This window comes from Syngnathus leptorhynchus, chromosome 10, assembly GCF_054491065.1.
Source record: "Syngnathus leptorhynchus isolate UIUO chromosome 10, UIUO_Slep, whole genome shotgun sequence".
NCBI classification, from domain to species: domain Eukaryota; kingdom Metazoa; phylum Chordata; class Actinopteri; order Syngnathiformes; family Syngnathidae; genus Syngnathus; species Syngnathus leptorhynchus.
In genome coordinates, this window is record NC_141204.1 from 6,327,113 (window position 1) to 6,343,979 (window position 16,867).

The following is a 16,867-nucleotide window of genomic DNA, read 5'->3' on the forward strand; positions in this document are numbered from 1 at the left end:
TTTTAAATGGGCTCATTTACACAGCATTACTAATCTGGGTTTCAAACGATTAATATTTCAGCATCTCACCATCACTTAGATAGTGGAAGTTATACACATGGCGCTAGCTCTCCACTGTAGATGAATAGCATTAAAAATATACTAAACTGGAGTTTTTCTGATGGTGTGAGGCATCCGCTTATGAACTTGAAGCCATTGGAGTGAGCCCACTATAGTTTCCAGTGCTTCAATTGATGAAATCGAGAGTGTGGGCAATTATAATGCCATGTTCCTAATATTTTGACCAATGTCTGGCCGGAACGTGAGGTAAACAGGACAAGAAAAACTGTGTTGTTGACACGGCTGCAATACCCAGCCTGATCTGAGGTCGTGTGATCTCCTTGACAGATCTGGGATCAGGTGTAGGACAGAGCCGAGCTCCCATCTGATGGAACATGCCACGTTTGACAGGCCTGGGATCAGGGAGAGTGCATAGCGCAGCTGGAGCAGCGTGAACGATGACAGCTCCCTGACAGGTAGAATTGAAGCGAGGCTTTTTGATGTGATCGTGCGCTCATACAAGATCTGTTTTTCCCATTCCAGCTTTTTCACGACCACCGTATTCCAATTTCGTCTCCCTTGTGTTATCTGCACACACGCGCTCTGCCATTTGCATGGTTGCTTGTCTACACATTTAAACTCGCTCCTCTCATCATCCAAAATATAATATTTTTACTGGCTACACGCCACATGTCTTGTACGAAAATTCACTTTGAGTTCTCACATTTTTTATTTATATTTCAAAATTTATGTGTTGTATTACACTCCCCCTGCACTCTAAAATGGACAATCTTCAATTTGATTATTGTTTCTTATGGAAAAGCCATTATCTTTTTGTCAAAGAGCCTACCATTGTCCCACATAATATTCAACTGTGTTTTCACCATTGGTACAACTGTGTTGACTTTGCGATAGATTGAGAAAGTTGAAGTTGTGCAGTGCTCGTTTTACAGTTTTTTTTTATCACTTTCTTTTATAAAAAGAATGTGCAGGTGGAGCCGAAACAGATTTTCTTTTGATTGATTGTTTGCTTTGATGGCCGTTTTTTTAAAACTGAAAATGAGACACAGATTTGAATGTATAGAACACTTCAAAAGACAACTGGAATGATGAGTGTCAAGTAGTAAAATTGTCACTCATTACACACTGAAAATTCACAACGCCGGAACGCTTTTCCAGCTGAAGAGGAATGACGACATTTCGGAATAGCGCAGCCAAACCAAAAACACGTTCTCCCCGATTATTCAGTCTTTTGCTTTGCTTCTGCATCCTTCTTTCTCCCCAACTCAGCGCCACCCTGCCCCAAATCCCCCGCAGGTGGCCTGGCCTGGTCACAGCCCATACATACGACACACACATATGAAAATACAAAAAATATGTGGTGTGTATGTGTGTGCGTGAATGCCAGCAGGCAAGTCGCCTAATGAGTCTTTCACGGGGAGTTCAACTTGTGGTCAATCGTTCATGCACGTGTGTTTGTATAATTGGTTGACTTTAACGTATATGCTGCGTTCATGTACGCTCATCCTGGGTTTTTTTTTTCTGGAGGGTGGGAATCGTGATTGTTAGTTTTTGAAACTCATGGGCAACTAATCATGTCAGGATTGGGAACTGCAGCTTCCCATGAAGCTCAGCCTAAACTTTCTGCGGCCTTATCTTGGGTTCGGACAGTCCCACCTCGCTTTTCATATCTCCGAGAGTTCCACTCCCACGCTTTGAGTCACTTTCCCTGGGCGAGGAAGAGTTAATGGTCCGCGTTGTCACGCTCTATGGCTGCATAAAAATCACAACCCATGGAGAGTGACTGAGAGATATGGGGGAGTGGGGGGGGGGGGGGCACACCCCCACAAACACACATTTAACAACCAACCATCACAGCTGGTGTTGTAGTGAGATGGCCTTGAGGGGGAGCGGAGGTTCTCATTCGGGTTTTTGCATTGTCCTGATATGATAAACTTCATGCACATTCCTTTTTATTGTGTTAGAAAAGGAGTAACTCTACAATGATCTTGGTGCAAGCAAAAATACAGAATATTGAATGAATGAAATAGACTGAAAATGGTTGTGAAACTTAGAATTCAACTCATTTTTACAAAACAAAATGTTTGTGGTATATGTCACACGTGGCGATCTTACCAGAACAGCTGAATTCGTGTTTCTGAACCTCGGCCACATTGAGACCTTTGAGCTCGGGCGGTGCCGTGCACTGAGTGAACAGACCAATGGTAGGCCGCTGTCGGAGCCACTGGGCAAGCCAGGCCAGATGACAGTCACAGTTGAGATTATTGGAGTGGAGACGGCTGTAAAACAAACAGGAATAGTTAGAAACTAAGCTATTTGAAGATCTTCTCCTTGACAGTCAATTTGACAGAGAGTGAAGACGTAAATAGCACAAACGTGTCTGTTCTGTCCTCGAGCTCATTACAAGCAACCGCCGCGGCCAAACTCACTGAATAATACGCTACATGAATGATTGTAAACGCGGCATTCTGAATGAGGGAGAAGAGCCTTCCAAACCCGACACTCCAAACATGGCATTCCTGGAATGCTGCATTTTTTTGGGAAAATAGTCGTCGCTGGTGTTTGGAGCGCGTTTCCATGTGCACAGATGCTGACAATACACAAAAATAGTAAAAGCTATAAAATGTAACACCACTGGCAGTAAAGAAGCTTGGAAGGATACCGCAAGACATGGCTCGGTGTTTCATCTTCCATGATTGTTTTCATTTGTACATAATTCTGTATTTAGTAATCACATGATTGCGCAATACACAACAGGCTCCAGGGGCTATTTGCGTCTATAAGGGCCAGTTGTTGTTGTTGTGTTTAGATGCGGGGGGATAATGGCTCCTGGCTTTGCTACAGACCCCGTTGTGGTTCTTTGTGGTTTTGGCGGGCCCCCCCCAACACTGTCTGGAACAAAAGACCCTATATAATTCAGCACTCTCTCTTCTACGGAGGCAATTTACTGTGTTATTCCAAACAGCAAACACAGTAGGTGTCACTCACAAGGTTCGCAGTTTGGGCATGTGGTTGAAGCTGGAAACGGGGATGCTGCTGATGTTGTTGTTGTTCAGGGTTCTGTGAAGAACAAAAGAGCAGGGGGAAAAAATGGTCAACGCTCAACATATTCTTCACAAAGCGTTTTTTTGCTGTGGTTTTAGATCTATTCTGTCCCGTGGTGGCACCCCGCTGTGAATATAACACCTCATTCCACACAGATGGGGAAAGCCTCCTATGTACACCCACGGGCACGCATGCAAATACGCACGCGTCAGACTCCCAATCAACCCTACGCGGAGTCCAATTCACGCGCAGACCCTGAGCATCAGCTGCAGCCAGTGAATCAGGTCATTTCAGTCAGCTTAATAACCCTTTACCGTATATCACCCCCCCACCCCCCATTTTCTAACGCAACCTGTCCCCTCCCCCCCTCCATAAAAACCTATACAAACAACCCCCAAGCCCCACTTACACCATTATGACAACCTATCACTACATCTGCAATCCATCCACACCATGAAAGCAGCCTTTAATGGCTTTTTTTGGTCTCCCCACCCCCCCTAAAAAAAAGAGAGAAAAAAAAGAAGTCTTTTACGATAAAAATAACAAGGCTGTTGAAGCCCCCGTGGCCCAATCTGTACTGGAGACTCTTTTGTTTCAGGGAGAGCGCTCAAACAAAAGACTTTCAAATATGTATGTGTCTGATTAGTTCTTTTTCCGTAATAAATATGGCATCAAAACAGCAATCGGTCCAGGAGGGAATATTTGATGGTGGGATCCCTCTCGTCAAAATGACAAGCTGACCCCGGGATGGAAGCCGGTGCAGTCAGGAGGGGTCCGGGGGATGTTTATGTGATAGAGGGGAATTTTGCTGTCAAATGTGTAGAACAATGAGTTAATGGCGGTTGGGCCCTCACGATCTAGGCCCCCTCAAGAGGCATACCCAGGGGGGGGTGCTTTGAGGCCAGGGCCACTATAATTATGTGTGTACATTAGTTCTGGTTATTAGCGGTGGTGAAACAATGTCTTCATTTAACCGAGTGCTTTAATATTGCATTGGAAAAAGATACTCACAGCACTTCCAAGCTTCGCAAGGCTCTGAAGGCACCGTCCTCGATGCAGCCGATGTGGTTTTTATCCAGCTGACTGCGAGACAAAGAAGGAAGCTGGTTAGGAAACGCACAAAAATCTTCCTTTCCCCCTTGCACACTGCTCATTATTGTCTAAACAGTAAAACAGCACACTGATGGACTACGGTAAATCAATACTGTTCATCTAAGCTCAAGTATCCCAAAGAGTGGTCAGAGGAGGAGGAGAGCGGCTTAGAGTGTGTTTATCATTACTATTATCATGTGTGAATATGGTGCACGTACCTTCGAGGATAACTAAATCACTGCCTCCATGAGGCCTCTGTGCATTCAATGTAGCCATTAGTCTACTTAATCACTAATTGTACACTTGCCACTTAAGATGTAGAGTGAAAAAACTAGCTACTGTTACCACAGAGCAAAATGAAAAAAATTAATGCAGCAGAAGGAGCTGCTGTTTTGGTTAGCAACTTTGTTAAACCGGGCTTTCACTTGTCATGTTTATGTACGAACAAGTACGTGTTTGAACTGAGATAATGACAGTGATTATCTCTGATGGGAAAAGGGAGGGGAGATGTTTATTTGGCCTAAGTGATGCACACAGTAACTATTAGAAAAATCCAGATTGTCATAGAGTAAAAATAAAGAATAAAAAAAAAAAAAGCATGGAAATAATACAGCATATGTTTACTGACATTTTACATCTAAATTCATACATCAAGTTCACGAGTGAAGCACACTCACAGATTTTTGATGTCTGTAGCTCCTCGGAAAGCTTTTCTTGGGATGGACTGGATGAGGTTTTCGCTCAGATCTCTGTAGAGAAAAGAAGAAGGAATGAAAAGAACATTATACATAAATGTCTTACAAAAAAGTCATGTTAAGTCAGCATCATAATGCTTTTTTTTTTTTTTTTTTTTTTTTTTTGAAGGGCCAGACCTATTTCCTATACCAAAAAAGGTTTGCATTGTTTCTTGTGTCATACTCTAATTTCCTTATATTATAAATGTTAGGTTTTAGGCAATTTTCAGATATGATCATAAATATTATCATAAAGTATGTCAGTATGGCATTGTTGGGAGTGAATCACTTTCACTTTTTGAATAGAATTTTTTTTCCTAAGGCAAAATGTCAAAACCTCAAGTATGCATGGAGAATTATTTTACAGTGCCCCCATTATTGAGTGTCATCTCTGCCTTGGATTAATCGCTGTGCTTTGCCCATTCACGAGTGTTAGGTTCCCCGCATTGAGCCTGCACACAAAGACCAAACAAATTGCATGACATCGCCCAGTGAAAGGTTGTCACTGAGTCTGATTCATTAAGGAAAGTGCTGCCTGAAAGAACATAATCGTCGGGCATTAGGATGCATGTGTGTTCAGAATGTAATGTCGGATAGCAATGAGGCATGCGTGTGGATAATAAGAGCAATAGTAGCCTTCGTTTTAATTAGCGCAGTCCGTTTGTCTGCAGCTGAAATGCTTTGCTAACCTCTTTCAGAAAAGCTCCGTCCCCTTCTCGGCCCACACGGTACCGCAAAACTGTAAAAGGCCGCTCTTGACAAACATACTAATGCACACGCGTGAGGCTCCCACAGTGTGGACAGAAGTAAACAGACTTCTTACGGGCGTCCACGAAAGATGCTTGAGCGTGACCGCAAATTCCACAATCTATAAATCTGGATGACACACGAGACTCGAATGACTCCTGCTTGTTTAATGTGCATGTGTGCTGCGGCCTGCAATGCCAAAGTACAAAGTGATTTCATGTGACAAGGAGCTCCCAGGATGGTCCCAAAAATGATCAGTAGGTCGTCATTGGGTATAGTATGAGTTATAAAAAGAGAAAATAGATGTTACATTGTGTAATGCAAGTTTGTGAGGTGAGCAGGCATTAAAAAATGTGTTTTGGCTTGTACACAACTTCATCCATCATCATCAATAGATCGGCATACGAGTCATTTCCACCAAGGGCAATTCTGTTTGTGGGGAGGTAATCATTGTTTATTGGACCTTTTCCGAAATATTCAAAAGCCTCTGTGTTTCCTTGCAAGGAGCATTGGCAACCAGAATCTGAATCATTGAGCAAAATACTTCATTGTCTTTTTTACACACAACTCATAATTGCTTCACAAGAGAAAAACGCTTTTTCTCGACCTAACCTGGCACTCTATGTGCTGAGTAATTCATTTTTTTCAAGCAGCTGACAATAAGGAATGATATTAAATCACGGTTCTAATGCCTGAGGAGGATTTCCAATGTTGCAAGGGAAATGTGAAGAAGGAGCAAGAAGACAAGGATGCTGTGACAACAACTTTACGTGCTCATGTAGTAAAATTCAATCCAAGCTGTAAAACATCCCTAATCCCATTAGCATGCTATAATACGATTGGCTGAAGACAACTACTCTCCCACTTTTAGTGCCGTTTGATTGGATTAGCAGTTGTGGAAAGTAGCTTTATAAACGAGAGTCCGTTTAGCGCGCCAAGAAAGCAATTGTCCTCGCTCTCGCTTCTGCTTATAAAGTCTTGCTCCTTTTGTCCTCCGTCTTCATTTGGAGAATAATCACAGCGGTCATGATTTGGAGTCAGCAGTCTTCCGCGCATTGACAGTTCCAACTAAATTTGGCTTCGAAGGACTTCTGCATTTACACATTCTTAAAATGGCAAGCAGAACATTTCTGTGGGGGTGCATGCTGTATTTTACATAGTCTGTGGTTGCCACATTCTGACTCGTTTTTTGTTTTTTTCCAAGGCTTAGCTGACTCAGTTTGGAAGCGAGCGATTTGACGTTGTTGATTAGTTTGGAAGTTGATTTTCGGGGAAACATGAACTACCTCAAATAAGGCACAATTACGTACAGTGCTCACCACAAAGATGGATATGGGGCACCATGGTCAGCGGGTTAATCTAAAGTTGCAATGCTTCGAAATGTATACAGTACTCCAGCACTCAAAACAGACATTTTACAGTTAACAGGCAATCTGGCATTGTTAGTGAAGACCAAAACATGTCCCTTCCACTTAGGGGCCCGTGCACAAGAATGCACCATATACTATAAATTTATATTTGTACAGTCTGTTTCTATATATGTGTATGTATGTAAAGTTAGTAGTTAGTTTCTCCATCATTCATATCTTTTATCCTAGGAAATGTTTCTAATGTGTTTGTTTTGTAATACAACCTCAGGGTGTTTAGGTCTCAGAATGAGGTTAAACAGGAGCAAAGCGCAAACGCGGTCAGGTAAAAGAAACAGGAGCAGAGGTCATAACCTGCAGACGTCACTCGACTTGTGCAAATCTATTCAGCCTATATGACACAAAGCAAACTGTCAAATGCTCGTCACGAGGCGGCGCCTTGCAGCATTCGCATGATGCGTAGACCATTTGGCTCCAGTTTAAGCCTTCAGGCCTTGAATGGAGCAATGGGATGATGTCAATTTGCAAACACAAGGGGATGCTTGAAAGTATTTTCTTTATATTACAGGTGTGTGAACTGAGTGTGGCTGTGCCAGAGCTGGTATAGATTTACGTTAATGCACAACATAGCCCGGGGTGGGCATTTAGTTCATTAGGTAGCCAGGCTCTCCGTAGGTGACGTTGCTCACAGTTCATTCCCATTGTAGCCCTAATGATTGGCTCGCACATATGTTTGAAGGTGTGCCTTTGCTATATGGATTTCAGTTTCCGAGTCATTTTCGGGCTTTGTGAAGACTGCACGACAAACAATGCAATTGTTTGGCACTGATAAGATTGTTTACAAGAATTCCTGGCGTAATTAGAAACACTATCAGACATAGCTGTAGGCGCCTGGTCTAGAGATTAGCCTTATGTTGAAAAGTAATGTCTGGTTCCTGTCTGATTCGCATCATTAACCTCTGATCTCTATCTCGGTAAGCTGCATAAATTGGCGCTCGCAACACTGATTCTCTTCAGCATGGTAAAACGTGCTTAGCGTTGTTGCGTAAGTGCAGGGACGTCAATGCCACCAATCACAAAATAACACATTTGTTACCTACATATGCCAAGTTGGTAAACGCTGGTTTTGTGTGTTTTAATATTTGTAGTTACATTATACTTGGCAGAATTTATAAAATGTAGGTTATGTTTACTTTCAGCCATTCATCATCATCTTTCTCGAGTTACTGGGTTGCGTGTTGGCACTGTCTGGAAGAGACCCAGCCAACTGTCAGTTAACGTACTAAAGCAATTAACGTCAATGTGAATAAGCCAGAGCCGCAGTCGTGATGAAGTTTCCTAAGCAATGACAAACGTGCAGGCGTCTATTTATTTTTTTATTTTTATAATCGTCAACATGAACAATCCGGCTCACTTTAAACAGTCAACAGTGTTGTAAAAAAGGTAGTTGCAATCATACACCCACAAACATACGGGTCATGCTGAAACCCTCGTGGGCTCGAGACACAAAGGTCGTGAGAACTTGACGATAGGTGAGCATCATTATTTGAGGTTGCGCAGGGCGAATGAGTTATTTCGGACAGCGAAAAAGACAAATGGATAAGACTTCTCCAGCGAAAAGCCTCAGGGCATCTGGTTCTGCGGTGTGGGAGTCTGTGGCCACGTATAGCAGAGTATATGCAAGGTTTAAATGAAAACATCATAAATGAAACAACTACATTGACATATGCATTCCATGCCAAAGCATACAATCGCATCTTTCAAATCCTTATGATTTCACAATCTTTGCCTTCACGCTTGATTGCCACTTGTGGTTGACACAGACGTTCAAATAATAGATGGATTGATCTTGGCTTTTTGATGGATTGCTTTAATTGTTTTCAACCATATACTGCCATTTAAGGATGCATGAGAAAATCTCGAGATCTTCCCTACACTGACCGAACTTCACTATTTGTATCTGCTTGCATTTTCTGCCCCCCCCCCCCCCAAAAAAAAATAGCTGCTATAGAATCAGCCTAAACAGGGTCAATAATACTCTTCTTAAAACAACAAATGTGAGGAAAGAACCAGTTTTTCAATAAAGCAAACTATATTCCACAGGTGTCTTTGTGAGGCTTAGCCGCAGCTGTATGGCTCCATGTTGAATACTTGGATTCCACAAAATAACTTGAAAGCGATGGATGGAAATCTTTCAACAAAAACGCTTGACTATTTCCAAAGCAGTGCAACCTTGGCTCAGAATCTTTCTGTTGCTGCTTTCTCAACTGCTCTCATTTCACCGGCCCATCGCTACAATCAATCTGTCTTTGGATTGTATTTTTGGAGGGTCTGACTTGGGTGTGACCTTTATGCAATCAAACATTTATCTGTGTCTTGTGAACAGTGATTAAAATTATGGTTGAGAAAACAATAAAATTAAATGTTCAGTGAATGTCATGCTAAGCAAAACTGCTGACACTTTTAAAAGGGCTGCACACAGTGTGCCTATTCAACAATGTTCAAACAGTGTTTATTTTCCACATTTCTCGACTCGATTTGCGCGATAAGTGACCTTGCCGGCACACTTTTAATTTCATTCAAGGAGTGAAAAGGACAGAAAGCAGGTATGGGAATGTGCCTGATTACGTTCTCATTAAGCCAGTTAATGGGGTGTGTGGGGGGCTTTTTAAAAGGAGTGCTAGTGTGCTGCCACTAACTGCTAACTACTTTCTTCCTCCCTTCACAGTAAAAAAATTAAATAAAAATACAGTACAGACATGAAAAAAACATCGCAACAATGAGCGTCTCAACCTGCCATCAAACCAGTAAATGACCTCCAATAGAAACACTGAATAAATGACGAATAGTTTTACATTCCAGACAAAACATAACACAAAAAGAGTGGTAATAGCTCACACATTTTTTTAAATGTATGTTTCCCCTTCCTGCTGATTATTTAAAATGTTCATGCACTCATTGGCATTACGTGACAAGATTTACTTTACATGACCAAGGTAATGTTAAGTAGGAGCAAAAAAGCACAGTCTGCATACATCCACAAGAGGATTGATTCAGACCTTCCATGTCGTTTTGTGCTTAGGTTCAGCAAATTGGGACAGAAGGGAGTTGGATTGTATTGTTAGGTCTTGAAGTAATTTGCCTGGTCTTTGAGTAGCTAGAAGGCAGTGTAAAAAAAAAAAATACAAGGTGTGGCGTTAATGATGGCATAATCAGACATGGCATGGAAGTGTGCACCCTCTCTATTACAGCTGCTTTGAAAAATCAGCCAACCGCAGAGAAATATGAATTAAGCAATTACATGGAAATAATAGAAGAGCCACGATGAAAATAAACTCAATAACATATATTAACTCTTCATTGCTCCCCCACACCTTGAGGTTTGAGTGTACAGTATAAAGAACCATTTGTTAAGAAAAGATGTGCAGACATTTTGTTGGCTGCGATACAAAGACCCGCAGAGGAGAATAAAGCTGCAGTGTCAAGCGAATGAAAAAAAAGAGGAGGTGTTAAGAGTGGTGGGGGGGGGGGGGGGGTAACGTGAAGGGAGGTGAGGATTCAAGCCGCAGGACTTTTTGGGTGTGTTCCAAAACACAGGTGAGTGTGTAAGCTTGTGTGTGTGTGTGTGGCCCAGAGAGAGTGAATAAGTGTTTCTGTGTGTGGTCAAGACAATCTCACCACCTTCCTTTGTCCTTCTTTTCTCTCCGCACGTTCTCATTCGCGCCGTGTAAATTATAAACATGTCTCCTCTGTTGTGTCTTTGCTTTGTGTCAGTGTTTACGTCTGACGTTAAAGCACGTCGACATGTAGCGATGTCAAGCTCGACATACAGTGTAAGGAAATAATGTTGACGCTGGCATTTGAGATGAAAGCTCCCAATAGAATGGAATAGAACCAAAAAGTTAACTATAAACAGTTGATAGGGGATAGGAGGCTGGATGCAAGGGGATAGGAGGCTGGATGCAAGGGGAAGGAGAAACATGTCGAGATGTTTGAGGAATATTGTCAAACAAAATCCCAGCGGAGGAGAAAGTTGTTCCTTCTGTCTAAATATAGTCGTCTACAAAGAATGGAATGAAAAACAAATACGCCACTAATACCGAACACTGCACAAGTGAATAGCATCTGTTTGTCTCTAGATCTTCATACATTTCTCATTTTTTGAAAGCTCACTTCAACTGGAGTCTCGCAGAAGTAGAACAAACAGCTGGGGAGAAAGTCAGCAAGGAGGAGGGGGGGTCACTTCACTATCATCTTGCTTTCCTCAACCTTCTCGCTTTCTGTGTTTATTCATGTGGGTTTCAGGAAATAAGTCATCATGCAGCATTATCTCATTTCCAAGGGACCCCATGGCTTGTCACAGCGCCATCATCATCTATATATCTAACTCTCCGCGAGGTATTCGACGGTTTGTGTTATTTTAATGGTGAAAACTTCAGCTAAGACAACAGAGTGTGTCTGTCACGCTTATGATGTCACACACATATCCACACGCAAAAGGGGATTTCATGGATGGACTCCACTCTAATCATCTTCGGCTCAGCGGCCAATGAGAAACACACAGTGGACCTAAACTGGAACACTGCAACCACCAAGCGAAAACACAATGTCAGTGGAACTTATCAAGTCCACATGAGGGCCCGACACACAGACACACGCAGGCACACACACACTGAATGCGGTTTAACTGTTGCCCACATCTCTGCTTTCACTGTAAATGATTCATGATGTCCTCGTGAATTTGTGCGCTCCGAAATACCACATGTGCGCGGATATTTGGCGGGTATGCCTTCCTGCCACCCGTGAAGCAAACGAAAGAGTTAATACGGTGAAGAAAGATGGGAGAAAATCTATCCCGCCTCGCCGGCTCTCGATTCACCCTCATTTCCTCTGCCATTATGTCTGCTTGTATTTCGGAGTGTGTCCAAAGCTTTCACTGGCAGTCAAGCTGAGCCATGGAGGACGGCTGGGCGACATCGATCATGACGAGCGCCTACAGGCGCGGTCGGAAGAAGGAAGGGTTGGGGGGCTTTGCACCCGGACATGGCCGAGCCTCGTCCATCCATCAAGGTAGACAATAGAGGAAAGAGGAGGAGAAAAGATGGGAGGAAAAAGAGGGCTCGTTGAAACATACACCTCTCAGAAGGCCCATTCTTAGTGCCATCAGCTATAACGATGAAACTAAATGTTATTGATGCACTGTACTGTGATTTATCTTTTGGCTTACAGCACTTGCAGCAAATTTGAATAATGCAGGTATCTACCAATTGCAGGTGCTCCCTCTATTATATCGCCGTTCATATTCTGCACCAAAGGCTATATCACAAATTTAGAAATAATTGTTTATTTACGGGGTTTTACAGTCCACAAATACCCTGGTACATAAAAATTTGACATGCAAACTTTTTGTACTTAGTTGTTATAATGCATTAAAGATAGAAATGATTGTTTTATCTCTAAAGACCGCTAGGAAATACACATTTAATACTAATGCAAAGCATTCAATGGGAGTTAAAGCAAAGCAGAAAGTCATTTAAACTAGTTAAAGATGCTTCTTTGAGAATAAACGTCTACCTATAAAGTGGAAAACGAATAGTGAGTATCAAATGGCAGCTTTTCCTGGAAGCGCTGGTCCGAGGTCAGACTTATTGTCTTGAAGCGCTGACAGATCCAGCACACCTAACCACAAGCTCGGTCGGGGATGGCAGATCAGAGGACTGTCACTTAAATACACACAGTCGGGGGCTATTTCAATCAACACTCGAAGAAACTTAATGGACCGCATACACTTGGTTGTGAGTGAAGAGTTGCAAAGAGCTATGCAAAGAGAGCGGGCCTGAGTGAAAAATGAGCACGAAGAGTTAATAGACCATTTGCGCCCCTGAGTTACTGTTGCTAAGTCCGACAAACTTACCAACATACTGGAGTGGCACAAGAAGCTGACAGTACTAATGTGACATATCGATATCCCTCATGTTAGTTGCATGATGGCATTTAATTCCTTTTCAAAAAAGATCCAATAAAACCTTAATTAAAAGTATCAATGACTGTAAAGAATCACTGCCAGGATAGTGTCGGCTTAGTAGAAATTCGGTACATGTCACGGCGGAAAATCTAGATGTTCCATGGGGGCTGACATGATAGAAGAATAAAACTCGTTTGTGGCGTTTATACTCTGCTCGCCATGATGGATGAGACAGGTGCATTGTGGTCCACGTCAAGTCTACGACTCAAGTCAACAAGTCAACTCATAAATAACCTTATCGTCTAGCATACACACACCAGTGTATCCTTCAAAGCATATATACACACACGCCTGACTTATCTCCTCGCAGCAAGACGGCAATTCAGAAAAGCAGTGATTCAGGCCAACGTTGACAGTATCTCGGCGCCCTGTGTTTGGCACTAATCACACAATGCGGGTGACAAGTGGTTTGCAGAAGACAAGATAAGCTCTTCCTGATACTTCACCCAAAAAAGACAAAAGAATTACATTGAGGTAAGTGCCGAGAAACCGATCAAAGGTCTTCAAATTCATTTCAAGTAAGGGCCATGAATTCTAATTGTTAAATTTATACAAATCCATATAGATGAAAGCATGCAAGCTGCTACTTCTAGTCTACTCCAAACAACCTGTTACATAAGTAAGGAGGTTAGTGACTGGTCAATTGTGTGTGTGTTTCTTGTCTGTGTGTGCAAGGCTTCCTCTCTGTGACAAGTGTGTATATGTCAGAGGTCAGTCGAGGCATTCATGAAGCTATGAATAAATAACTGCAGGGTCTCTGAGACCATGGGAACCTTGCATGAATATTACATGAGGCAGTCAGGGAGGCAGACAGCTCTGCTTCACTTATTTTGGCAACAAAACAAAGTTTGGGCTGTTTAACTCTGGACCCTGACTTTTATGCTTAAAATTGTCAAATGTGATGATAAAACCAGATGTGTACAAAGCATGGGAGGGATTTTTTAATGTGATTTATTCTTACATAAGGTCTTCTATGAATTTGTAATGGCATCTTAGTTGGGGCTCTGAAACCAAAATTGTCCACCTGAACACGAAAGATTTTCGTTCAAAAAGAGGAACTGGCCAAAAAAATGGCACAGAAGAAGAACCTACAACTATCAAGAAAAGGAAAACAAGAAACAATATCGTCTGTCCAGTTTAAGGGAGGCATTTATTGCTCGTTAACTTGCACGCACCAAAGCTGCAATAAGACTGGCTCACAAACTGTTGCACCTAGGAGCCTAAGCAGACGGTGTTAATAGGGACGCCTTTTGAAATTTATTTTTCTTTTTAAAGAACAGATTACCCCCAGATGTGACCAGCAGGGCTCCCACTAATTACATCACCATTGCTCAGAACGAATTTGATGTGTTCAGAAAATTACTTGTTTTTAATCCTTCTGTGTCTGCAAAAAAGTCAAAATAAGAACTAACTGTTGAAAGTATTTTATTCTGCTAGCTACTAGTGCAAAAAAGCAGATGGCTTAACTTTTCCAATTGCTCTACTTCTATATGGGTTGTCAGGCCAAACTGACTAACTGCCAAAAGGCCACTTCTGGTTGCTAGGAGACAGAAGGTACCCAAACCACGGGGATAGTTTGTGTCTTTCTGGGAACCGGTTTGACCTGATATGATTATATTTTTGGTTGCTCTTTCTATTTATACACTTCCACAAACAGTTTAAGGGTGAATGCCAGAATGCTTGACGAAGATGCCTTGCGAGCGTCACAGTCTCGGTAAAGAGACAAGACGGCGTGGAGGGACAACTCAGCGGAGACGCTGGAAATCCCACACAGTGATGGAATTGCTCCAGGAAAAAGCAACGTTGCACAGTGAGTGAGTAAATCAGGCTTATATTTTAGTGATGGTAGACTTGAGTAACTCAGATTAGGCATTTAATTGTGATAGCTCAAGGTGAGGAAATGTCAATAATCTTTCTCAAATCTGTGTTTGTGTTTTGTTCTTTGCGCTGTGTGTGTTCTATTTATGAGAAAGACAGAAAGTGACAGTGAGAAGAGAGGACAATGAAGTTGGTCCCAGCTGTGCTGCAGTGGGCGGGAGTCGCCTTCAGCATAACAATGGACATTGGTGATTATTCGGCATGTTTACTTGGTCCCCCACTCTGCTATGGAATACCCTCTTTCTCCCACTCTGACAGCCCACATATAATATGGGCAGGGCGTGAGGGAAGAACTGCCATGCGAGTGACGAGAGAGCGAGACAAGCATTTCAAACCATCTTTTACAGGGGATTACGCCGGACTTTGCTTTGAACAATATTCAAAGGAATCATTGCTGTGGCTCCAAAGAAAATTGGTCACAGTGATCCCTGTGGTTTATTCATTACAAGCGTCCCTGAAAAGAAACTCTCTTTTCAAGGAGAGGATGGACACAAATTGAATCGCATCCCTCCGGTGCTACCCACTGCTTGTTCATATTTTGGGCTTTTTCCTCATAGGAAATAGAAATCATCCATCAAAAGTTCAAACTGTAACTGCACGTCCAATTTGTAAATAATAATTGCAAATTGTTGTACAAATGCAGAAATCAATCAATATTAAATTCAATAAAACTGAAAATAATTAATTTTGTGATTTTCCAAATGATCTTAAAGGTTTGACTATATTTTGGATTTGTTGGACAAGTTTGTCCACAGCCAAAATGATCCATATGGTTTTTAGCTAACGGCCACCATTGTTATGTGCGGTCATGACCATCACACTAAAACCAACTTGAGCATGAGGTGATGATGTTTTCGAAGGTAAGGCAGGTATGAATCATGGACAGGCAACCGCCAGAAAATGATATTGCACTCTCATGAAGTCAAATGAACTACACAAAGGTGGGCTGGCTCGTAAATATTTTGGCCCATATATAGGTTCCACATTATTGCTCCGAGGTGTGTTCATTTAGTGGCAGCCGGCCCGCATTATGCGATAGAGCATCAGATGTGACTCACTGGTCTTTTAGGGTTAATGAACCCTTGCAGAAGCGTAGCCGTTGGCGCAGATTATTACCACAGGCAGAACACCCACACACTTTCTCTCTCACACACACACACACACTAGCAGGTTGATAATAAAGCAGGTCTTTGTCTTTGTTGAACCTCCCAAGAAATCAGCCCATCAAAGGTGTATTTCAACATAATAACTCAACATGACAGGTCGGTCTGGATATAAACATGATCCTGAGCAAAGGAAAACAGGCATTTTTTTCTCACAGATAGAGCGGAACATAATGTAGGACGAACAACATCAATCATTCACAAGCATTAACATGGCGAATGATAACTCCCCGAGGGTTGAGAGTTGTCTGTGTGGAGTAATGAATGTGTGCCAGTACAGTTAGCGTTCACAGTTAGCCAGATGAGGCCAATGATTTACTGCAACAATGACGGATGTGATGTATAAATGGGAATAAAGTCGAGGGGGAGGGAAGGGGTGGTGGGGGGGTTGTTTTGTTTTCCCAACACAACTTCCTGATATTAGGCCTTTGACATCATGTGGTCTGGATCACCGCTCGTAGATATTTGCGTGGAAGCCGAGTGGAAAGCCTGAACGCATATTTGTGTTTATTTGGGAGTAGTGTCTTGCAAACTCTGAGGGAGCAACTGCCAGAGCAAGGGGCATGAAATTAAAAGTCATCACCCAGGGGACTGAAGGGGGGGCGGGGTGAGTGGAGGAAAAACAAAGCATCATAATTACAGCTGCAAGCAACGATGAACGGGGATTCGCTTCCCTGCGCTTGAAAGTTGGAAGATGAGCTGCAGGAAGGATTTGATACAACTTTAAAGCAAGTTAAAGCATTAATGCTACCGGAG

General features: G+C 42.4%; 1 protein-coding gene across 2 annotated transcripts in view; it reads right to left on the minus strand.

Moving 5' to 3' along the window:
- Positions 1–16,867, minus strand: part of slit1a (slit homolog 1a (Drosophila)) — a 67,437-nt gene that overhangs the window by 24,153 nt on the left and 26,417 nt on the right. For both annotated transcript variants that reach the window (XM_085922276.1, XM_085922274.1), the window contains exons 5-8: positions 4,875–4,946; positions 4,117–4,188; positions 3,049–3,120; positions 2,176–2,339 (exon numbers count right to left, since the gene is read on the minus strand). In XM_085922276.1, the coding sequence (XP_085778402.1) occupies positions 2,176–2,339; positions 3,049–3,120; positions 4,117–4,188; positions 4,875–4,946 (380 nt within the window). The remainder of the gene's footprint in view (positions 1–2,175; positions 2,340–3,048; positions 3,121–4,116; positions 4,189–4,874; positions 4,947–16,867) is intronic.